The sequence below is a fragment of the Mus musculus genome, chromosome 18 (genome assembly GCF_000001635.26).
Source record: "Mus musculus strain C57BL/6J chromosome 18, GRCm38.p6 C57BL/6J".
NCBI lineage: Eukaryota > Metazoa > Chordata > Mammalia > Rodentia > Muridae > Mus > Mus musculus.
In genome coordinates this window covers 76,946,654-76,970,028 of record NC_000084.6, presented here as the reverse complement: position 1 = coordinate 76,970,028, position 23,375 = coordinate 76,946,654, and the positions used below count along the sequence as shown (strand labels likewise).

The 23,375-nt window shown below is 44.1% G+C and overlaps 1 protein-coding gene across 4 annotated transcripts in view; it reads right to left on the bottom strand.

The window, feature by feature from the left end:
- The window catches only part of Hdhd2 (haloacid dehalogenase-like hydrolase domain containing 2), a 28,057-nt gene that overhangs the window by 2,143 nt on the left and 2,539 nt on the right, over positions 1-23,375 (bottom strand). For 3 of the 4 annotated variants that reach the window (NM_029826.2, NM_001361227.1, NM_001039201.2), the window contains exons 2-6: positions 18,806-18,916; positions 14,843-15,051; positions 13,106-13,190; positions 4,762-4,978; positions 2,822-2,885 (exon numbers count right to left, since the gene is read on the bottom strand). In NM_029826.2, the coding sequence (NP_084102.1) occupies positions 2,822-2,885; positions 4,762-4,978; positions 13,106-13,190; positions 14,843-15,051; positions 18,806-18,906 (676 nt within the window). In that variant the 5' untranslated portion in view covers positions 18,907-18,916. Of the gene's footprint in view, positions 1-2,821; positions 2,886-4,761; positions 4,979-7,975; positions 9,216-13,105; positions 13,191-14,842; positions 15,052-18,805; positions 18,917-23,375 lie in introns of those variants that run through there. The other variant, NM_001039202.1, reaches the window with a different exon arrangement.

Below are 23,375 nucleotides of genomic sequence, written 5' to 3'. Positions count from 1 at the left end.
GCTATGGAGACTGTAAATCTTCTGAGAATAGGGACTGTCTCCTTTACACACCAATGGATTCCTAGTACCTAACATTACAATGGGCACATCATACGCAGCCCCTAAATATGTCTTTAAAAAAATGAGTAGGAAGAAGGGTGGGGGTGGGGGGTAGCCAGGCCCAGTGAGAGGAGAGTGCACTTGCCTAAGGCCTGCAGGGCTTGGGTTTTGCTCTCTTTTCTTCTCCTTCTCCTTCTCTATGACTCTACTCATTGCTCCACTTTATCAGGTTTCCTTTCCTGAATTTAGCTTCCCTCACAAACCAGAACGAGTGTGTTCTGTGACTCCCTTTTGCAGAAGATGGCTCTTGTACTGTCCTACTGGAGCTCTTCCAGCGAAGGAACCAGCATGGAGTCTAGGGGCCATTAACACACACTGCACTCACCCTCACATCCTCAAGGCGCAGCTCCACTCAGCAAACTCTGCTGCTTAAATCTTAAGCTAAATCCCACTAAGAGCAAACCAGTAGGCAGGGCTTCTACTTAGCATGTCAAAGGCTGACTACGGCTATACCACCTACTTTCTAGATCCAGTGGTCTAAGGGACAAATAAGTGTCTAAGCCACGGGCTTCTGGAGCGCTTCTGCCCGACCAGAGACAAAGTAGGGCTTCTACAAGACTCAAACGACAGTGCTCAGCTGTATGTCTAGTTGTTGCCCACATGATGGTGCCTGACTCAATTTGGTGCTCAACAGTGTTGACTGAAAGAATGAAGCACCTCTGCCTAACTCACAGCCTAATCTACCCAGGAAGGCACTGGGTCAGTAAGGATGAGGAGGGAGAAAGCAAGGCAGTGCGCTGATGCTGTAAGATAAAGGGCCATCCATGCCACTGTTCTCTAGATGGGCATTTCACATGCTCAAGAGAAACAGATTCTGGTCAGGACAGACCCTGATCATCTGAACAGAGGAACACTGCCCACGGACCCATGCTCCCACTGAGACACACCATTGCTCAGGGCGCTCCACAAGAAGCACTTATTACTGAATATGAATCCAGATGTTCAGAGTCATCTTAAATACTGGGAAGACTAGAGCTTGTCCACTGTGCTGTGCTGGAAGTTAGTCAGTGCTGGCTGGCCTCGTGGTTTAGAACTAACATCAATAGTAGCAATGGGCCTGTTCTCTTGAGGGCCATAGTTGCTTTACTGATTACATGTTTGAGATGTTGGCTTCTTTAGGACAAAAACAACAAAAGCAGGGCAGGTGGAGGTCAGGGCAGACAGGCCATTCACAGCGATGCACAGGCCCAGTCTTGGCGGTTGCTACGAATCCTCAGTTATGTGAGCTAGAAAGAGGAACCGTTCATGGAATAACAGAAAGCAAAAGTTATTTCAGGTTCCTTCAAAGGGAGGGAAGAGAGAAGGAAACAAAGGGAGCGTATGAGAGGCTGTCTCTCTTGACTTATCCCTGCTTCCTGTTGCCTGCATCACATCATGGTTGTAATGCCCCTGAGGAGGAAATGCTGGGTTGATTCTGAAGTGCTGGCTTGCCCTGTCTGTAAGGCTCCCAATGGTCTGCGCACAGGCTCAAGCGTTCTCCTGAGCCACACAGCCCTGTTCCTTCTCACTCAGCTGTCTGACATTTTCCAGTCACCTGTTTCTGCTAACCTTGCTCTTCAGAGGTCAGAGTTCCATGGTCATGTTCCTGTAATAACTCTTCTGTGAATTTACACTTTGATCCTTGCTTGATCCATCTCACATAACTAGTCAGCACATGGCTTGATCCATCTCACATAACTAGTCAGCACATGGCTTGATCCATCTCACATAACTAGTCAGCACATGGCTTGATCCATCTCACATAACTAGTCAGCACATGGCTTTGACCAGGACACAGAACAATTAACCACTGGATTGCTGCCAAAATACTGGGTCAACTGAATCAACCTAAAAAAGGCATCCCCCTTTCTTCCCTAAACTTGACAGACTGTGTGAAGGAAACTAATTTTGGTGGAAGCAATTTGCAAACTCTTATTTTCCTATGATGCTAAAATTCTAACCCAGGGCCTGGTACAGACAAGCACTCTTCCACTGAGCTACAGTCTCAGTCCTCTGAACTTTTGATCACTAAAACCGAAGTTAAGAGAAAAGGAAAATGTCTTCTACATGTATGTTAAAAAATGCAAAGTGAGCACATAGGAGCATAAGAGGCATTAGCAGGCCGGTTCCTAACGCTGCGCGTCCTCACTGTGCTGCCCACAGAGTGAGCTCTTTTCTGAGCAGCTCGCCTCAGGCCTCCTGCTTACTCTGACCCTTAGTCAAAGCCATGTGCTGACTAGTTATGTGAGATGGATCAAGCCATGTGCTGACTAGTTATGTGAGATGGATCAAGCCATGTGCTGACTAGTTATGTGAGATGGATCAAGCCATGTGCTGACTAGTTATGTGAGATGGATCAAGCCATGTGCTGACTAGTTATGTGACCCTTGTGTCTGGGACGTCCTGCAACGGTGAACTGTCCACTGTGTGGTTGTCTCTGGGGAGCACGCACTGCCTCTAGCCTGCTCCAGCTTCGCAGCACAGCATCCCTCGCTGCTCTTCCTGGAATCCTGAACTCATTTCCCGCTTGCTGATGGTAGGGAGAGAACTAGAGCGGAAAGCTCTGTCCTTCTGCAAAGGTTGTGCTGGCAACTCTGGGTTTCAGGGAGACAGTGTTTACAGGCCAGACTGGTCCAAACTTACAGCGCTCCTCCGCTCAGCTTCCCAAGTGCTAGGTTAACGATGTACCACCGAGCCCCTCTCTATCCGTATCTCTGAAAGGGTCTATACAGGAAATACATACCGGTTTTAACTAAGATGCCCAGCATGCCAATGTTCTGAGCCCCATCGACATCATCCCTGCAATCCTGGAAAACACAAAGACATTTAGTTCAGTCTTCACCCAGCCGCCAACAAACTCTACCAACAGCCGACTGGACTGCACTGGCTACCCGAAATTCCTTGCTTTTCTTCTTCATTCTTAAAATGCAAGAAAAGGTCATGAGTACAAAGAGTTAAAGCATCTCTGTAAACCTTGAGGAGGAAATCAAGCTGGAGAGCATCATCAGGGCAGAAGGCGAACATCAGAGCAGGAGCCCCAGCACAGCACAGAACACACTGCCGAGTCTCTGGATTTCATACACCTGTCTATCCTTTTCAAGGAAACCACGAGACCCTGCATCTTTGTGGAAGTCCAGCCAACCAGGGAGAATCGAGTCAAGCGCCACACGCAAGCAGACTGTCTGCGTTCACTCCACACTGGGGATCCCAGCAGCCTGGAGGGAGCTCCCTGCACTGAGACGAGTATGTTCAGTGGAGCTGAGTATGGTGCACAGTCCTGTGGCCCCAATACTCAGGAAGCTGAGGCAGGACAACTGACTGAGCTTAAAAGTCTGAGGCTAGCTGAGCAGCACAGTGAAATTCCATCTTACACAACATCCCCCAAACCAGAAACCCAGCCACCATATACTTGGTTACTGTTGACAATGGACATGGGGTAATGAAAAAGTCAAGGCCTGGGAGAAGCATCAGGGCAGTCCATCCTGCCAACTCAAGTTTGAAAGCACACTCACTTATCAGATCATGTCTGAAGACAATTTCTTTCTAGAAAGAAAAATGGTTCCTATTATTTAACAATAGTTCTTGGAAATGATTTTCCAATGCCAAACCTTCCTCTGAGGTCCACCCAAGACCTTCTTCTATGTTACCACATCCGAATCCTCCCTGCTGAGGGCATGCGGATGGGGACATAGAGGAGAGGACCTACCTCTCTCCTGGACAACAGCAACGGCACACAGCTGAGGACATTGCTTGCAGCTCCCCGCCCTCCCTGGCCAGCCCCTCCTGTCAGCCCCAGATAATTAACTTGTGACACACACCTGTCTGGAGAACTCAGGCAGAAGAACTTTTGCAAGAGCAAAAGGTAGAACAAAAGCCATAGTTCCTCAAACTATAACCCAGTTCCATGAGCGTTCTATCAACTTCAGTGGAAGACTCTAGAAGAAGACAACACCAGAACTGTTCCACCACCATGGACTCAGAAACTAGGGGAGTCTAAACCCCATGGTCTACACTCAGCTGTGCTAGGTAGGAGACTCACCTCCCTGGGCTTCAGTTTCCTAATGTGCAAACTAAGGGTTGGCCCAGACAATCTTAGTGGCTGCTTCCATCCTATCATGCTGGCACATAGAGCTAAAACAAACCATTCATACCAACTTACCACAAGTGGCACACATAGGAAATAATACCAGCTCATCGACATGGACAAAAGCAAGGTGATCATCACCACAGGTGACTATTAAGGGCTTCCCCTCATTCCAGGCTGCTCCCCACTATGAAAAGAGCTAAAGTGGCAAGTATCCCTAACTACTGGACACACTAATTGGGCAATTCTTTCATAAATATATACTAAAAAGGCAAAAATGGTAGAATTCTTTTGGTACAAGTTGTTTCCCACAGAAGCTATATCAAAAAATGTTCAGATCTGTATTGGGGTTTTCCTTAGCAGGATACATTAAACATTTAACTGACTGGTGTATAAATCATTCATACACACACACACACACACACACACACACACACACACACACACACAGAGAGAGATATGGAGAGAGAGAGAGAGAGAGAGAAAGACACTGAGACTCTATGGAGATATGTTAGACACAACATCTCTGTTTTTACAAGAACACACTGCCCATGTACAGGAAGGCTGCTACAGGACATCTCTTTGGGCCTTGTACTTACGTCTCCTATCATGACGGCCTCCTCCGGTGCACAGTCAGCATCCCTCAAGGCTTCCAGAAAGAATGTCTTCTCTGGTTTCCCCACCACCATGGCTTTCGTGTCTGTGGCATACTCTAAGGCAGTCACAAATGGTCCTGGTCCCAAGGCTAAGCCATCTTTTCTCTTGTAGTACCTGGCCTTGTGGATAGCTATCAGAGGGGCTCCATCCAGGAGTAGCCTAGAGGGATGGAGAAAATGTAGACAGACTAAGAGCAAGTCTTTTATGACTGAGAAAAAGATGTCAGATTTACTCGGTGGTTTTATTCACACTCACAGAAACAAATAGTTTCTTATTAACTTTTAATGACTTGCTGTCTTCTAATGAATTCACAGAGAACTGCTGGGAATTACACACATACACTAAAGGTGATAGATTATTAAATTTGGGATTGCTTCAACCTTTTACCTTTAGTGATTTCACACACTTTACCCAAATCACCAGGGAAAGAGAATGAAGAGAACTAAAGCTAAATAAGGCACTGGAGGAAAGAACTTAACTTAATGAGATGAGTTGCTTCCCCTTCCCTAATGGGAAGCAGGAGGCTCCCAGGCCTCTGAAGACACCACAGGGTTGTTGCTGCAGTGATGGAGGAGCACGCTCACCGGGTGTGTGCAGTTGTGTCTCCTCTACTTCACAACCTAAGCTTCTTCTTGCACTACAAGTTGAATGGAGAATTTTCTAGTTTCTCCCTGAATTTTACCTCGTCGTACAGCCTTCTGATTGCTCTCCCCACTGCAAACCAGGCATCCTGAAGCGCTCACTAGCCAAGTTTAAAGGTGAGTCTACCACCAAGTCTCACACAGGACAAACTGTACTCTTATGGAGCAAGAGATGTCAGGACTTCTCAACAGTGTGACAAACAAGCTCCACATGGAACTAGGGGGCTTGAATGACTCAGGCAAAAACACTGCAAATCTCCACAAACCTCACACGTCCTCGAATCTGCTACCTATCTCAGCAATGCAGCTTTAGTCAAGGAGAGGAAGTCACACGTGGATTACTGTCGAGTGGAATTTGAGACAAGATAATATTACTTAATCTGATTTTAACCAATGTAATAAATGACCTCACTAGCTTAATTTACTTGAAGTCATCTACTTAGTTAAAATATTTAGTAAGTCCGTGGAGGAAGAATTCATCACATCTTATCCCTCACAATTATGAGTAATTAAGCGCTCAGCTATGAAACTGCTAAATTATTCTTGTCAGTGGGCACAGAAATAACTTCCTGTGGGAGATGCAGAATTCAGACATTTATGATTAAATATTTTATTAAGTAAAACCAATACCGGACTATTCCAGGGGTTTGCTGTCCGTTACTCCCAATGGCTCAGCGCACAGGCCAGAGCCTGCACAGCCCCTCTGCTGGTCTTCCTGAGCAGTGACTTAGCACTCCACAGAATGACTCACCTAGCCCATCTCCCAATCCCACTCATTCGCGTCTGCACCACAGAACGGGAATTCTTTGTGCAACAGACCTCAAGATTGCTTTCCACTTACATAGCTAAACTAAAAACTCATTTGACTTAGCTTGGTTAATATTTGATTATATATTAGCTAGGGATGAGAATTATCATCTTGATTGATGTGTGTACTTGATTTCGAGTGCTGTCCCTGGGAGGGCGGACCCTGTGGGTTCTCTCCATTTCTCTAGGCTGGAGCTGGCTCCACGGAGGCTGGGAGGGGGGGCTCTCTTGCTACTGTTCTCTGCTCGGCACCAGCCTCACTGGGTTTTGCAAGGGTTGAAGCACATTTAAGTAAATGTTTCCTAGGGTACAGACAAATGTCTCTTGTGGTTTGATATTTTTCAGAAAATATGAAGATTGGGTCAGGCATGGTAGCACACACCTATATTCCCAGAATTCTCTCTGTGGAGACAGAGGCAGGAGGATCTAAAGTTCAAGGCCAGCTTGATACACAGTAAAATGGCTGTCAAGAAAAATGATGCATGTATTAGAAGTAGCTCCTTCTATGCCATGAGTGCTCCTATTCCAGCAAGCAGGTAGCAAAGGGCGGCTTTCAACTTCTGTTACTAGAAATAACATGTGGGCAGGAGGTCTAAAATGTTCTAACTATAAGGCTATCGTGACATTAGAAAGAAAAGAAAACGATAAGACGGCCCCATACTAAAGCTTCTGGCTGGAAATTCAGGCTGGCGAAGAAAAGAACTGCGAAGATGCTGGCTGGGGAGCACGGCCACAACAGAAAACCCAAGGCATTCGGCAGGGAAAGCTGCCGGGATGCAGGCCAAACAGCTGCCAGGTCTTCCCGTCCCTTGCCCAGCCGCTTCTCCAGCCACCTTCCCAACCATGGAGTTCAGACACCAGCTGCTCTCACTTCCAGGGAAAACTCTAGAACTCTGTCCTGCTTCACAGACGTCACGTTCCCGCTACCTGCACAGTTTGGAACAGTTCACAGCTTCCTCCTGCCCATCTGACAGGTCTGATTAAGTGTCAGGACATCAAAGACAGCATTCTAATCTCCTCCTTGGACTAAATGGGCTGCTTCTTCTTCACTTGCCGTGGTAATTCTGACTATCTGTGTTTTGAATATATTCCTTGCTATAATATCCCAAAATGCTTGTCAGTTTTATTCCTCTCTGCATTTTTGACTTAAAAGAAGGGCCTGGTACAAAACTCTTAAATAAATAAAAATATACTTTATATTTGTAGACTGGAGGATGCATTACGGTTTAGATGCAAATCCATATATTTAATAAAGCATAAGTGCATGCTAGGGATTAACAAGCTGATTCTAAAATTCATATAGGTGTGCAAAGGACGGTTGATAGCCGAGGTAGTCATACAGTAGTCATGGCAGTGTGAAGATGGAGAATCTAGAAACAAGCAATGCACATGGCCACTTGCTTAAGTCAAGGAACTCACTGGGGAAAGAGCAAGTCTCTACAATGTTTCTGGAACAAGTAAGCACATATGAAGACATGAACTCTTCTCTGGGCGTGGAGATGCACATTCGTAACCTGGCTCTGGAGAGGCTGAGGTAGGAGATCACAAGGTCAATGCCAGTCTAAGATGTATCGGAAGCCCCTGCCTCAAGCCTCTCTCAGTCACTCACTCTCATCTCATATGAGTCATAAAGACATAAACAGACCCCACACCTAGTTGCTAAAGGCAAAAACAACAGCTTACAGAAGAAAACATAGCATTTTCATGTCCTTGGGGTATTAAGTATTTATTAAATAGAACAGAAGAAAATGTTGACAAATTGAATTCCATCAAAATTAAGAACTTTGTGCTCTCATATTAATAGGAGAGCAAAAATGCAAATCCAGTCCAGGCTGAAATATCTGTGGTACCCTAGGGAAACTAAGACGGATATATACAACACATAAATGCCTCTTATATATCAATACGAAAAATAACTCAGCCAGAACAGCAAAAGATGTGGACAAGCACATCATAAGACAAGCTATCTGATATTCAATAATACATGAAAGGTTTTCCAATATTACTCATTAGAGAAATAAACTCATTAAGAAGCTACCATGGAGACCACATGGACAGCCACAGTTCCACAGATTACAAAAGACTGGTGGGAACGTGGGGTGAATGGAACTGGCGGAATGTGTGACGTGGGGCTAGCACTGGGTGAACTGGCAATGCCGACCGAGGCTAAAACTGTTACCTACACCACTATCTGGCAACTTCACTCCTAAATCCACACCCATGAGAATAATGTGCATGTCCCCACAGACATGCAGAAGAGTGTTCATCACAGCAGCAAGACTGGAAACAAAGCAAGAGCCAGGATCAGCACACAAAGAGGCCCGGGAAACTCGTCCAACATGCCACACTACATAGTGCAGGAATGAGAACGGGAAAAAGGAGGCCCACTGCCTGTCATGCATGGGTGTCTCAAAGCAGCAACAACAAAAGTGACCCGTGTACAATTTCATCCGTGTGAAGAGCAGGAAGCGGACATAGTGACAGAAACCAGAGGAGGGTCACATGGGGAGCAGCACTGCCTGGCAACGGGGTGCAGGCCAGTCCTTTCCTGTGAGCTCAGGTCAGCTTACACAGGTGCCTGAAATCTTCTGGGTTGTATTTCTATGTTTCTCATGCCCAAGGCTTTGACTTCTAGTTTGAACTTGCAGGAGTAGGTTCTCTTCTTCCACATGGGCTCCAGAGACGGTACTCAGGCCACCGGTCAGCAAGCGCCTTTATCCTTTATCTGGCATCTCGCTGACCCTTTTTGGACTTTAATCAGGACTGCATAGCTGACAGCCATTTCACAAATGGAAGAGTCCCACAAAAAAGCTTTCTAACTTGACCTTAGTAGCACAGTGCTGTGAAATGTCTCCTGCCCAGGTTCCAACTCCTGAGACTCGAGTGTTACTGCAAACAGTCCTCAGTGGCTGTCACTGTTCTCCTCCTCTTGTCCCCGTTGTTTTCTCCTGGTTCATAATTAAATACATTACAACACTTAAACCCGATCCTGTTGCTGTTGAAAAAGACATGCAGGCCCTAAGCAAGCAATCCTCCATTGAACAACAACCATCAGGATTTCCTGCACACCCTGCTGGGAAGGAAGGCTTTCGGCGGAAAAGGGAGGAAGATGAGAAGAGTGAGACGGAAAAATTCTAAATGCCTTTATATAAATGTATGGAACTATAAAAAATTAAGAGTTATTTTTAAGTATGAATGTTTCACCTCTGTGCCTGTAAGGGACCAATGCAGTTGGATCGTCCTCAGGAAAGGCAAGCTGTGCTCCTGATGGCTGAGCCATCCCTCAGTCCACCCCCAACTGTTTAATTAAATAAAAAAAGACAGAAAACCTCTCCAGTCCAAAAAGTACCTTAGAAGAGTGCTCAGACCCTGTATCAGGAAAGAGAATTTCAGAAGAGAGGCCATCAGAGAAACTCCAAAGCTGCCTCTCAAACAGGACTTCCTTAGGGGGCTTGGGATGCCCTGCATCTCTGAGTTGACGTTCTAGTATATACAAATCTGTGCACCGAAACCCATGTACATAACTAGCTATGTGCTAACACACCGATGAGGATTCTCTTCAGGTGGCAGAAGCAGGGAACCTTTAGTTATTCTTTTGTGCGTTTTCCACAACTAAAACACGCTGTTTCCATGGTCAGGTACTCTTTAGTCTGACTAGGATCAGGCTAGATTAGGAAGTAATCTATTTACCTATGTGGTCTTCCGTCCAATTAGCCCATTACTTAAAGCCTCAAACACTGGGCTTCTAGTTAAGATCTTAAGATAAACAGGCTTTGCACTAATGTAGTTATACTGCTGTAAAATTAAAAAAATAGAGCTACCTTCATATAAATGAATCATACAGTATTTTTAGGAAAAAGCAAAGTAGTGAGTAGGGTTAAAAAGATAAAAACTTAATACTTTCTATCATTTAGGGAGAGCTACAGATGTACTGATTAAGAAATGCGTGAAAATAAGAGAGCATCAAGCCCCTGGTCCTATTATTACAGCGATTACCAAGGAGGGCGGGGAGGGCATTTGTAGGAGGGATCAAATGTACTGATCATTTCTACTCTAAGATAGCGGGGAAGCACAGCAACATTAATTGTTCCTGTATGGTGAGCATTAGGTGGAGAGGGTCTAAGGACCTGAATGCCTTCAACAACACAATCCCAGGTCAGACCTAATGTGTTAAAGAGCTGGTTTACATCCTTCCCCCAAAGCAATTCTTTAAAATCATTCTCAATTTTGCTCAGGCAGGTAAGATATATGTATGTGCCATGCATCTTAGAGAGGCCAGTTCATTAAAAATATAATAGGGATAAAGCGGTGTAATATGAAATTTGATGCATCTGTCTTGATGCATAATGCCTGGGAAGGCAGTTATGCAACGGGCATCAACATCCAATGTTTATTCTCATTATCAACGTGAATAGTAATTTAATCGGTGGTTCATTTGAGATGCCTATATTTGCCACATATAATCCAAACAGCTGCAGCCACTGGGTAGAAGGCACAGTCTCTGTGGGGACATCAATATGCAAACAAGGCCAAGACCTAGAATCTCTGTTAACTCTCCATCCAGCTGTTAAGTGCATTTGTGAAATTAGAGCTGACCTATAAGTACACTGTAATGCTTTAAAATGTGGTGTTTGGAAAAATCAATATGGTTAGGAAAGTGTACTAATTAGACAGCATCCGAGCAATTACAAAGCCAGTATTATGTCAACATACATTTTTATTACCCTGAGTCTAGTATTCATTTAAAAGAGACCTCCCGACTTCCTATTAAATATGTCCTTCCCAAATTACCAGCTAAAATCAATCAATAGCTTCTTCTTGAAACTGTGGGTAGAGGAGTGCACAAAAGGGAACAGCAGAAGGAACAATGCAGGCTTCTCTTTTAAATAAACTCTGATACCACTGGCGGCCTTACAAAAGGACAGCAGACAGTTTCCCAAGAAACTAAAGCAGGACAATTAAAGTATGTGAAAATCAGGTATTTTTTATTATTATCTTTAATCTTTTTTTTCCATCCTATGCTGGGAAGTACAGTCTCAAGCCATTTGTCGGTGACTGGATGAATTTCTAAATAAAGGCCTGAGCATCGCAGTGACCGCGAGAGCTGCCAACGATGGTGGGTCCGTTAACCAAGGTCCCTCAGTGACGGGGCACACAGCAGAGAACACTTGACCCAAACTGCAATTTCTGCTGATTCAGATTTTACATGAGGACGGTCACTTTCTAAAACTGACAGCAAACAATGGGGGTGGATGTGTAAACCTGCTTAATTAAAGTTTCTTACAGGGCATACATGTCAAGAAACACATTCTACACTAAGTGTGCATTAGGGTGATTCTTGTGTGTCCTCATCCTGGGAGGGGAAATAAAAAGCAGTGTTTAGTTATGACACCAGACATCTATCAGGCCACTGCTTGGTTAGTTGTTCTTGGCTGTTGCTTTGACCTAGAGCATCTTGCTCTCCAGGCCAACCTTGACCTCCACGAAGGTGAGGATGACTGAACATTGATCCTTCTGGCTCCAGTTTGAATGCTGGGATTACAAATGTACGCAAAAGCACTGCCACTGTATATGGAGCTGGGGACTGAACTAGGGGCTTTGTGCATGGTAGGCAAACACTATACACGCCTACTTCTCTGTCCAACCATTTTTTTTTCAGTAAATTAATTCAATATATCTTTCTGCAACATTCTAAAGTATTCACCGGTCATAAATACAAAGGCAAATCACACTATTTAGTTGTTTGAGAAGACATAAAAAGCAAGATGAGAAAACAAAAACTTTAAGAAAAAACCCAAAGTCTTCTCTGCAGATCAGATCTGTGAGCACATTTTGTTGACGTATTTTGGGGAGTAGGAGCACAAGTTCATAGTGTTCTTTTAGAAGCTGCAGGAGTTGGTGTAGGCCAAATGCTCGCATACACTGGACTTACAGCTTTGGCGTGTTATGTGCCTGCCAATCCCACCAAAGGCTCTCCACCTGCCTGTCTCATAGGACGAATGTCTCCAACCCCTCCTGGCTGCTAAAGCAGGCCTCTCACCTTCTTCTGGCCTTTTACTCTTTACTCTCCCACCCCGACCTGGTAATTTAGTAGCCATGTGGACACTTGCTGATTCTCCATCTTTACAGCCACTTGCCAGGGCAGTCTTTCATTAGCACTTGGTCTTCGTTGCTTTGAAAATATGGTCAAAGGGCCCACTCTTCCTAGCCCGGCCTCTCAGTAAGGTGAGTCACCCTCACCGTCTCCAGCTGATTAGCTGGGTGCTGTTTTCTCTCAGTGACCAGCACTGTTGGAAAATGCCAACAGTAATAAAGTAATAATAACAACAACCACAAAACCCTACCTCCTTTCCAGTTGCAATTTTATTGTGAATTCTTGTTCTAGAATATTGATTCTCTAAATAAGAGGAAAAATGATCATCACGTATTTACACAGATGACGAACAAAACCAAAAGCGAAGTGAAGTGGTGCAGGTAAAGCTGCCTAAGACCAAAACCTGATCCTCAGGACCCACAGGGGAAAGGAGAGAGCCAATCTCTGAAGCTGTCCTGCATCCAGCGACAGCTGTCTGTCTCTCTCTCTCTCTCTCTCTCTCTCTCTCTCTCTCTCACACACACACACACACACACACACACACATACACACACTCACACACACACACACACACACACGCCAAGATAGTTAATATTATTTGATGTTGACACTAAAGTGACTTTTTGAAGATGATGACCCTATTGTGTAATCTAGGTTGTCAGAAATTAACAAAAAATCTTACGTGCCAAAATCTAAAGAAGAAATGAAGGAGACCCTTTGATCGGATGAGAGGCAGCTGCTTACCGGAATGCTTGGTTCAGAAGCTGATAATGAAAATGCTCTGGTGCCAGTCCAATGACCACAGCGTTGGGGTCCTGGGTTTGAACTCCTGGCAACAGGGAAGAAATGTAACCATTTATACAGTCACACTGTATTAAAAAAAATCTCCCCCATGTGCACATTTTGCTATCACCATAATCTGAAGTACATTTTGGAAGAGGGAAGAGGAAAAGAGAGAGGAGTGGGCTGGAGAGGAGGGAGAAGAGAGGGACATTAATATCTTTCCATATTCTTCATAGATGTTTTTATAGCTAGAATACCTGAATTGAAAATTGCAACCTGATATTTGTGAGTGATTTCTGATTTCAAAATGCTTTATTGATTATAGCCAGGAGAACATCTACGAGTTTTATCACAGTAACAGTAACTGATAAGGGAATGAAATTCTAAGAGGCAAGGGAAATGGGACTCCTAATTGGCACATGCATGACAAATATGAAAAGCACCATTGTGTAGAATTCTACAGTTTTATAACCATTTCCTAATCTACATTTGGTTTCACACATATTAAAGCATGTTTAAGAGCCTGGTATATAATACTAGGACTTCAGATATGACAAACCAGGCAAAGTTTGTCCGTCGTCTGATCACAAGGTCTAAGAACTATGCACAGCTAATGCCTGAGTGCCCTTCACTGTTTTCAGATGCCCACTGTCAGTTTCTTTCTTACTCACTGCCATGAGTGTTAAATAACTTGTTAAAGTTTGTTGAGGGAACAAACTAATTGCCCACAGTGAGAGTTGAATATTTTTAGTGTTATTTCTTTTTATTACATCTATTACTGAAGCAGATGTTGGCAAAGATATTTTCATTTTCTTCAAATACTCACATATATTGGTTATTTTCATATAGATAAACATATTCTAAGAGGTACAGTCCATCACTGAGTGACAAGATTTCTTCCAGTCCTGACCAAATATTCTGCTTTTCCATCCCAATTCTAGTTTACTGCTAGTACATCAGAATCTTACTTAAAAAAAAAACAAGCTAGAGTTTTAATATTGTTTTAATACAGTCAGAAAGGAAATTCAGATTCAAAGATTGCTTTGCTGTCCTTTAGCTTGTTCATGTAACTAGGACATTTTTCTATAGTCACTTTTTCCAAAGTGAAAACAATTTACTCTTTATTGAAAAGTATTTTACAATCATTACGGAATAGCTGTACTATCTAGAATGGCATCTATTTTTAAGAAGTCCCTGGTTTATCTCACTTAGCCAAGTTATGAGAGCACATCCTGGATTAACAGTTATAATACTCAAAAGAATTACTTTAAGACATGCTCATGATTCACTAATAGATTACTAACTTGGGATGATCTAAGTACCAATAAAACTCAACCCAAACATATAATGCCGCTTACCTCACCAAGTCAGTACTGTAGATGGTGGTCAGAAAGGTCTGAGAAACATCAGCTCAGACTCTATAAACTCTATAAACACAGCAGGGGACTTGGAGTCAAATGCAGGGGTGCAGAGGCAGCTCTTACCTCCTGGGCTACAGCAGCAACTAATGTGGTCGAGCTGACCGACCAAGTGTTAGAGGGTAAGTCCTGTACTGCTATGGACAAGGCTGCTTTGTCTGTCTGTCTGTCTGTTTTGTGGACCATCTCAGCAATGGGAATATCTGAGTAGATGCCTCTTCTGCATGGTTTCAGGGATCCCCACGTGAAGAACTTGGTCAACTTCTCCCAAATCTCTCACCTGTGAACTCAGGCAGTGCGCGGTCATCAACCAGGAGCATGGGCCTGACTTGCTTCTGCTCGATTAAGTTTCGGGCTGCTGTCAGGGAAGTAAATATTTCATCTTCGGAGATCTCAAACTCCAGTTTTTTCAGTCTCTCCAGTAGGTCTTTCTTGCTCTCTTTGGTTGTATTGGTCACAAACCGAACCATCACAGAAGTGGCACGCAACCTGGAAAAGCCAGATTCACAAGTGCAGCTTTTACCTCTTAGTTCATGGAGCCTCCCAAGCCGGCAAGTGTTAGGACGTGAGCCCATGTCCCTGTGCTTTGCTTTTAATCTACTCAGAATGCCTACAAATGATACACACCCTGTGGGCAGTGTCTCCCACACTGGAAAGTCAAACTTTGAAAGCTATCTCCACTTTGTGGGAGCTTCTGGACTTTAGCTGCCCTTGGCTGGCTGAGGAGTTTAGTAAGGACATGAAAGTCCACTGTCCTCACAGGGTCTGGACGTGAGCTATCTTAAAGATCATTCCCTGATGTGACATGGCAGAATTGAGACTCATGGCGACAAGTAACTGCAGCCACTGGGTAGCAGTGGGGCCGTGGCAAGGTTTACTGTGCTCTGCCAGTGTTTTATTGCTCCTGTTACAAGAGCTGAGGATGCCACAGTTATTAGAGTCTTGTGAAATGGACTGGAAGGGAATAAAAAAAAGACCAAACTGAGATGTTGACAGAGATAGCTACACACCAGTGCATTGCTGGGCGTATGAACAGAAACTCCCTGGACAGCTCAGAGAGATGCTCAGAACTCATTTTCTTGTCAGACCCAGCAGCCCGGAGAAGAACGGAAAGTCTGAGGCTGCCTGAGCCATAAGTGAGTTCAAGGCCAGTGTCTACACAGCATGTGTGTAAGTACTACTAACATACAGGATTGATTTGATTCCATGATCTGGTTTTGAATAACAAATTGGGATTATTTCAGAGAAAGAATTTGTGAATCTAGCCTTCTTTACAAATACTTTCTCAGTTCAATATGTTGAACAGTGCTTCAACATAAAATCTAAAGGTAATTATAATTTAGTTATAATTTAGAATTCATATTAATAGCCTGTTGCTTTTAATGTCTTCCCCAGAAGGCTACAAGGCATAAAAGTGCTTGACATAATTTAAAACAAGCAAATAAAACAGAAGAGAGTTTTAAGAATGCACTCAAAGAACATTAAGTAAATTTATATGATTAAATAATCCACTGTAATCATGACTTCCTCTATTATATCTGTGTGGCAACTTCTCAGTAGAACACATTAAATTTGGTAGTTTATCTCACAAAAGAAATTGCTACGTTAACATGGCTATTATCTTCAAAGTGAGCATTACTGTGGAATACCCACATCAGCTTTAATGAGTTTTCTTTAAAAAACAAAACTTTTTGTGTAACTAGTACCTCAACTTCCCTTGTCTGTTTCTATAGAAACCACAGTGGCAGTGCCAGCGCAGGGATTCCGACAGGGAAATGTCCAGTGCCCCAGAAAGTTCAACAGACAGTCTCCTGCCTGGCAGAGTGGCAGGCTCAGCGGTTACACTGCATCAGAGGTGGGAGTTTTCTTTCAATCTAAGCAGAAAGGCCACCTTCACAGCAATGAGACCTGGGACGGAGGCGTGATTTTGATGAACTTGTGGACAGAGATTTAAAGACAGGTGGGAAAATAAGTTCTCTTTTTTGACCTAGACCTCATTGTTCAGTGTGGGTTTTGACAAACATATGAAGGACTATGATACTTAAGACAATTAGAAGTACTGAAGGTACTGACGGACACGAGGCAGGTCGCAGTTGAAGGTGTGTGTCTGACTGTGAGTGAGTGGCGTTTGTCTCAGCAAAGTGTTGGCATGTCCCACAGACCTGCAGTTCCGCAGTGTGGCCAGCAGCTTGTGGATGGGTATTATCTGGGCTCACTCATGTCAGGAGAAGTGGCAGCGTCCTTTCTAAAGCAGACTCTGCAGTAAACTGCTTCTAGGAATCAATGCTAATAATCTTAGCAGGGAACACTGACGTTGCCACAATTCAAGTGTGGATCAAAGAAAATCAACTGAAAGGACTGTGGGAGGGCTGGAAGGGCGACTAGAGTGAACGTCAGCTCGCTCTGACTGGCAGAAGGTGAGAGGGAGCCTGGGCTCTGGCTTTGGGGGAGTTCTGGTGACTTGGATAAGTGGCAGAGGAATCACAAAGGAAATTCCTTAGACAAAAAAACTAGAGTTTAAATAATTCTGCCTAATTTACTTATTTTTATATAAACCCTCTTTTATACTTTGTACAAAGTCAGCATCATTTTTGGCTCAGTTTCTCCAGCGTTTTCTATGGAGGAAATAAAAATTAAATTTAGCTGTTAAAAATAAATAGACCTGGGGATGTTTCTGGGCCGGAAGAGTTGCCTACCTAGCGTGCACAAAGTTCCGGCTTCCACTCCATGAGCCGGGGGCGGCGCACACCTGCCACTCCAGCCCGAGACATTCAAGTGGGAGGTTCAGAGGGGCAAGGCCACCTTTGGCTACATTTTGAGTGCAGGGCCAGTCTGAGATACTAGAAAAAGCAAGAAAGCAAGCACTAGGATGTCTACTCACTGAGGCTCACAGATCAGCTGGCACCCATCCTGGCCCGAGAAGGCCTGGCGCATACAGAGGCCGGGCGCCCAGTTGTTTTTTGGTTTTAAAGAAAGCCCATCCTTCCTCAATTACAAACTCAACATCAGGGCTCCAAATGAGAATGGCAGCTGCACCACCCAAGCACAGGTACACTGGCATCTTCTGTTTGGCTCTCTAAGTGGGCAGTACATACTAGAGAGAGGATGAAGCCTGTGCTGCTCTTGCCCTCATACCCAGCAGTGCTGAGGCTTGTCACCAGATCTTCTTATGAACAGGACACAGTGGACATTCTGGAGTTTGAAAATGACAGATACCAAACTGTACACCATTGATTTTGAAAACCTCTAGCTTTTTTTTTCAGGATGACTACACTGAATAGTAAATTTTTTTCATGGCACCTAGAAGCAAACATCCATATTTGGCTCACCATGTGTACATACGTGTATATGTGCACTGGGTGTACATACGTGTATATATGCACATGTGTGTTCATGCATATGGCCAGGGGACCACCTCAGACGCTATTGCTTTGACACCTCTTTTGAGACAAGGTCTCCCATTAGCCCGAGGCTTTCAGATTTGGCTAGGCTGTCCAAAGCCTCAGGGAGCCACCACACCTGGCTTTAAGTGGGTGCCAGGGCTCTCAGGTTGGCAGAGCAAGCACTTGACTTAATGAGCCCCCTCTAGCCTTAGTTCTCTTTAACACGCTTTCTTCATGTATTCTCTGCTGGTTTCTAGACCTGCTTAGTGTTGTACTTGGTGAATCAGAAATATAGTCTTTAATCTTTGGAAGTATTAAATGTAGTTGATAGAAATCTTTCAAAAATTCCAAGTCTTTCAACCAAGCATTACTCTTAACAGTTGCAAATTCAGTGTTGGATCTTAGGCGATCAGGAGGCAGAATATGTCTGTGTGCTTATCTGTGTATTTCAGTTAGATCCCAGGACTCATGTGTTTTTTTCCCCCCCAGTGCTATTCATTCTATAGTTTTAGAATTAAATTACTATTCTAGTTTCTTGAGACTTCACCTCCAAATTTACATTGTTGGTTTAAAACAAAACAAAACAAAACAAAACAGAGTGGGGGACTGGTGGGAGTGGAGGTGGGGGGAGGAGAGAGAACAAAAAGACTAGAGCAAAAGGCCAAGCCTAATAAAGCAGGGAGAACGATGTTGGGAGGATATTACAACGCATACATCTTCTAGCTAGACCCAAGGCAGTTCGGCCATGTATGGTAAGCTGGTGAAAAGCCATCTTCAGGCCATCCATTTAGCTAATGATCCGCCTTGGTAAAGCGGCACTTAAAAACGTATTTGTCATCTGAACCTGGAGGACAGCTTGCCTTTTAAGAGCTTCCTGTGCGCCTGGCACAGCTGCATCTTCAATGTGAAGTGTGCCATTGAGATCCACCAAAACAGCTTTTAACGCACGGCGCGCTGCCATCCTTCATGCCCTAGGAGAGAGCAAATGAAATTAAAAATACACTTTAACAAACAATGGACAATTAAAAACTGGTAAGCAATCAAAAATACCATTCACATCCAGGAAGATATTGCTTAGCGTTAAGCTGCTTCTCTTTTGGAAAAAAAAATAATATTTAAAAAAAATCAAAATTCAACATTTAATGCATGAAACTTTTATAATGCTTAGGTTTTTATATATTCTCTTTTAAATCGAGTTAAAACTTGGAAAGAAAATGTTAGAACGAGATGCTACGACTTACTTTCAGGCTTCTCAGAATAATTCTGGTAATACGTATTTTATTTTTAAGTATGAGAATAACGAATACACAGACAGGGACACTACATTAGGAAGGTCTTTTCATAATTGGTTGTGGACAATTAAAACATTCTAATTGTCACTGCTATGTTCTGAACCGGTATGTGTGGCCAAGGAGCTGCCAGTATTTAAAGGAAGCTATGATTTCCTATAAATAACCTATAAGTTGAGGGGAAGAATCAAGTTCTATAGTAAAAATAAGATGTGTGTGGTGTATGTGTGCACATGTGGTGTGTGTGTGCCTGTGGGGTGTGTGTGTGTGATGTATGTGTGCACATGTGGTGTGTGTGTGTGTGCTTTATGCATGCAAGTCAAGCGAGCTATCTACTAAGCTGCATTTCTAGATCCATGCTGCAAATTTTAAAGATTGTATCCTCACTTTCTAATGTAGGCAGCTTTGCAAATTTTCCCCTCAAACACTTGTTAAATACTTTGCTGTTTAAATTGTTTGACAAGATCTTGTTACGTAGCCCAGACTAACCTTGAATTCACAGTCCTCCTGCCTCCTAAGAGCTGGGGTTAGAGCCCTATGCTACCTCGTTAATCTTTATTCTGAGCTGTATCACACAAGGATACATTTGGTTTAGAGATCATTAGTAACGGGGTCTTAAGAAGAGGAATGAGATTTGATGTAGTCGGGACTTAGGGTTTGTTTTGTTTTGAGACAGGATCTCACTATGTAGCCCTACCTGACCCGGAACCGCTCTGTAGACCAGGTTTTCCTCTAGTATTACAACCATCCCTGCTTCTGTATCCCATTGTCTGCATCAGAGGCATCTGCCACCATGCCTGGTGATTTATACGTTCTTTTTAGGCTTGGGGATTACTTTATTAGTCACTTTTCCCATTTGTTTCTTATCTTTACAAGCTGTCTTACTACAACATGACCCTTGGCGAGGAAAGGATTACTCAGCTCACACTTCCACAGCACTGTCCATCAGGGAAGGAAGTCAGGGTAGACACTCGACAGGGTAGGAGCCTGATGCAGGGGCCATGGAGGGGCTCTGTGTTCTGGGGAACCACCACTGTTTGACCCCAGGCTACCACATGGGACACTGTGTCATAGGCCTCCCACAAGGCTGGGAGATGGGCAACACCGAATCTAAACTCCATCTTCAGTCACTACAAAATTTTTCCAAAACACCTTTGTTCTATGGCTTGGCTTCAATAAATGGCTAACAGAGAGCATTCTTAATGTTAATATTCTCTATGATCTTAAAATTTCTGCTGATATATGGGCAAACGTCCAGGTTGGTTGGTAACTGCACCCTTGTGCCTCCTCTGTAGCCAATATTCTAAGGCTCAGGTTCTACTTTGAAAGTATGGTCAGTGCAGCAGACCCCGTGCCTCCAAGGACTCAGACCCCAAACCGAAGTCCCCTCCCTTGTTCGAGCACCGCCCCCCCCACCCTCTTCTTCCTTTGACAAACTCACAGTTTTAGCTGCAGTGATCACTCCAAACCAGGCTGCTAATCTATCCTCCTTAGGTATGTGGGAATCACTTGTCTGTGAATTCGATTCTAAATTCCAGAGCCTGATTCTTCTGCCTGCTATGTCCTTCACGTGGCCCTGACTCTTGCAACACCCTCTCCCATCTTCCTTTCAGTTTGCCTGAGGTCCTGCAGCCCCCCTCCTCCTGGTAGGCCCCCCTTTTCTCACTCATCCTATGACAGATCTGCCCACTCTGCACAGTCTAGCCTGGCCCTCAATGCTCACAGTGGGGAGGCCTCAACGCTCGCTCTCATACTGAGCATATCAGCCTCCCAGCACTCCTAAACAACTGGTCACTCTCGTCCCTCCAAAACCCACAGCTTCCTCAAGCCCAACCACAGTAACCAGTTTTCGTTTTTTGTTTTTCCCCCATCCCCCACAAGATCTGCCCCCCTCTGCCATCCTAGGTCCCTAAACTTTTTCCAACTGCATCACTTTAACAGTCCCACCTCCTCACTGACATGACTCCAAAAAAGCCTCCTTTCAGCTCGATGTGCCACCCCACCCCCTTCCTAAAGCTAAATTCTACACTGCTGGTAATCAAATTTGTGACCTTGTGATAGCAGTTTCCTCAGCCAAGGTCCTTAAAGCAAAAAAAATTGCCATTTTTTCAACCTTATTAACCCTTTCCTGTCCTAACATTGAAGTTTAAACATACCATTCAAGCATTTGTTATAAACTGTTAAACATAATTAAAACATACAATTATCGACTACCTCATAAAGAATCATATTCTTTAACATGTTCATAACTATACTTATAATCATAATTACCAAAATAAGCTATATTCAGCTTTCTCTATATATTTTCAAAGTCAAAACAAAAACTAAGTAGCTAAAAACCAAACATTTGTCTATTTAGATATACTTTAGATAAACAAATGGTTCTCAAAAATCTACAGACTATGTTACTTAAAATGTTTGATAAAAAAACCTTTTTGTAGTAGAGACACACAGGCCCCTGACAGCACTCCTGATCTCCTCCAAAGATGGGCACAGAAGAACCTCTGCCTGAGGCTTGCTTTAAATGTGGCACAGATAGACACTGGGCTATAAACTGCCCTTTGCCATGACTGCTGACAGCACACTGGCCAAACTGTGACAGGCGAGACACTGGGAAGTTGACCGACTAGCTTTGCCCACACAAAGTAGGTTAGTCCTTCCTCCGAGTCCTGCTTCACAAAAAAGTCTGTCAGATTTTCTGGGGCTGTTGGCCAAAATGGATGTCCCACTGACCACAGAGATACCTTGGATGACTGACTATCCTGGTGCAGCCCAGTGTCTGTGTCATTTTTAAACCTTGGAGGCTGCTTGCTCAGATAAAATTTATCTTTCTGGGGTCTCTGATGGGTTTGAAGATCAATTTAAGGACAAACCCCCAAGCTTCAGCTGCCTTCTCAGTCCTCTGCATATGTAAAAATCAGGCCTCAAGCCTCGCTTTCCTAGAGCTGCCATTCCTAGGTCTAGAGACAATTTCCCTTGTTATCAGACTCAAACAAGCAAACAAATCAATATAGCTTTATCTAAAGGAGCTCGCTTTGCAATGGCTATGCTGAAGGGTCAGCCACCCGTGTCTAGTGGTAAGTAGCTGCATAAAAAGAGATATAAAGTTTCTAAGAAAATGTTTGAGGGTCTGGGGGGGGGTGTTTTGAGGTTGGTAAATGAAGTCATGAAGGTTGGAGGATGTGAAAAGAAAACTTGGATGGTGACAGGAAAGTGATTTAAGGATCTGGGAGGAATGAAAGCTGCTTCAGATTCTTCTACGTTAAGTTCAGAGCTTCAAGGTCAATCAGATTTTAATTGTTTCCCAAACCTCGACAAAGACACAAAGGTATGGGTTTCAGTATAGATTACAAACAATGATAATGCTAACCTGTCTAAATGAATTTTTTTAAAAATCTTAGTAAGATTCTTAAAGGTTTCAAAAGCCTTAGAAAACTAGAGGGCCTTTAACCTTAACCTCCTCATGACTTATAAGGGTGCATCTACATGTTTCTGGGAGAAAATGCTACTATTACATCAATGCATCTGGCATGGTGGAGACTCAGACTGAGTCACTCCACAAACTGTCTGAAGGACCCCACCAATACAACCAGGCCACATCTCTAGTCCATGCTTTCTAAGTCTTAACTCTTCACATGGCTAGCTCTGCTCATAGGGTTTTCTCCTAGCACCTTGCCCTCTCCTTTTCCTCCAGGAGTAAAATTTCCCAAGTAACAGTCAGCCAAATGCTCCGACACCCATACCTCCTGATGAGCAGGAGCCTGGGGCTCACTCTGCTCCCCCCTACCCACTCCCACCTACTCCCAACTCTCCCACCCACTGCTGCCCCTCTTCAGAAGGAAGGAGTGAGATCTGAATCGGCACCCCTATACCCAAAGAGGTTAGGATGTTAGGCTGGGGCACCGGCTCATCCCCTGCACAAGGATCCTCATCCCTCCGTCCCCCAACCTCACCTGCAGAGAAAACTCAGGCTAACAAGTCATCACCCCTCATCTCTGTGTTTCCAGCAACCCTTCCAAGAGCGCCTGCCCAGGGGCTCAGTTCTTTACCATGTATGGGCACCATGCCAGGTCCTAGCTGGCACCCCATCACTCCTCCCCTAAGCTCTAGAAAGTCCCCTTGCTTTAGCCTGGATGCGCGA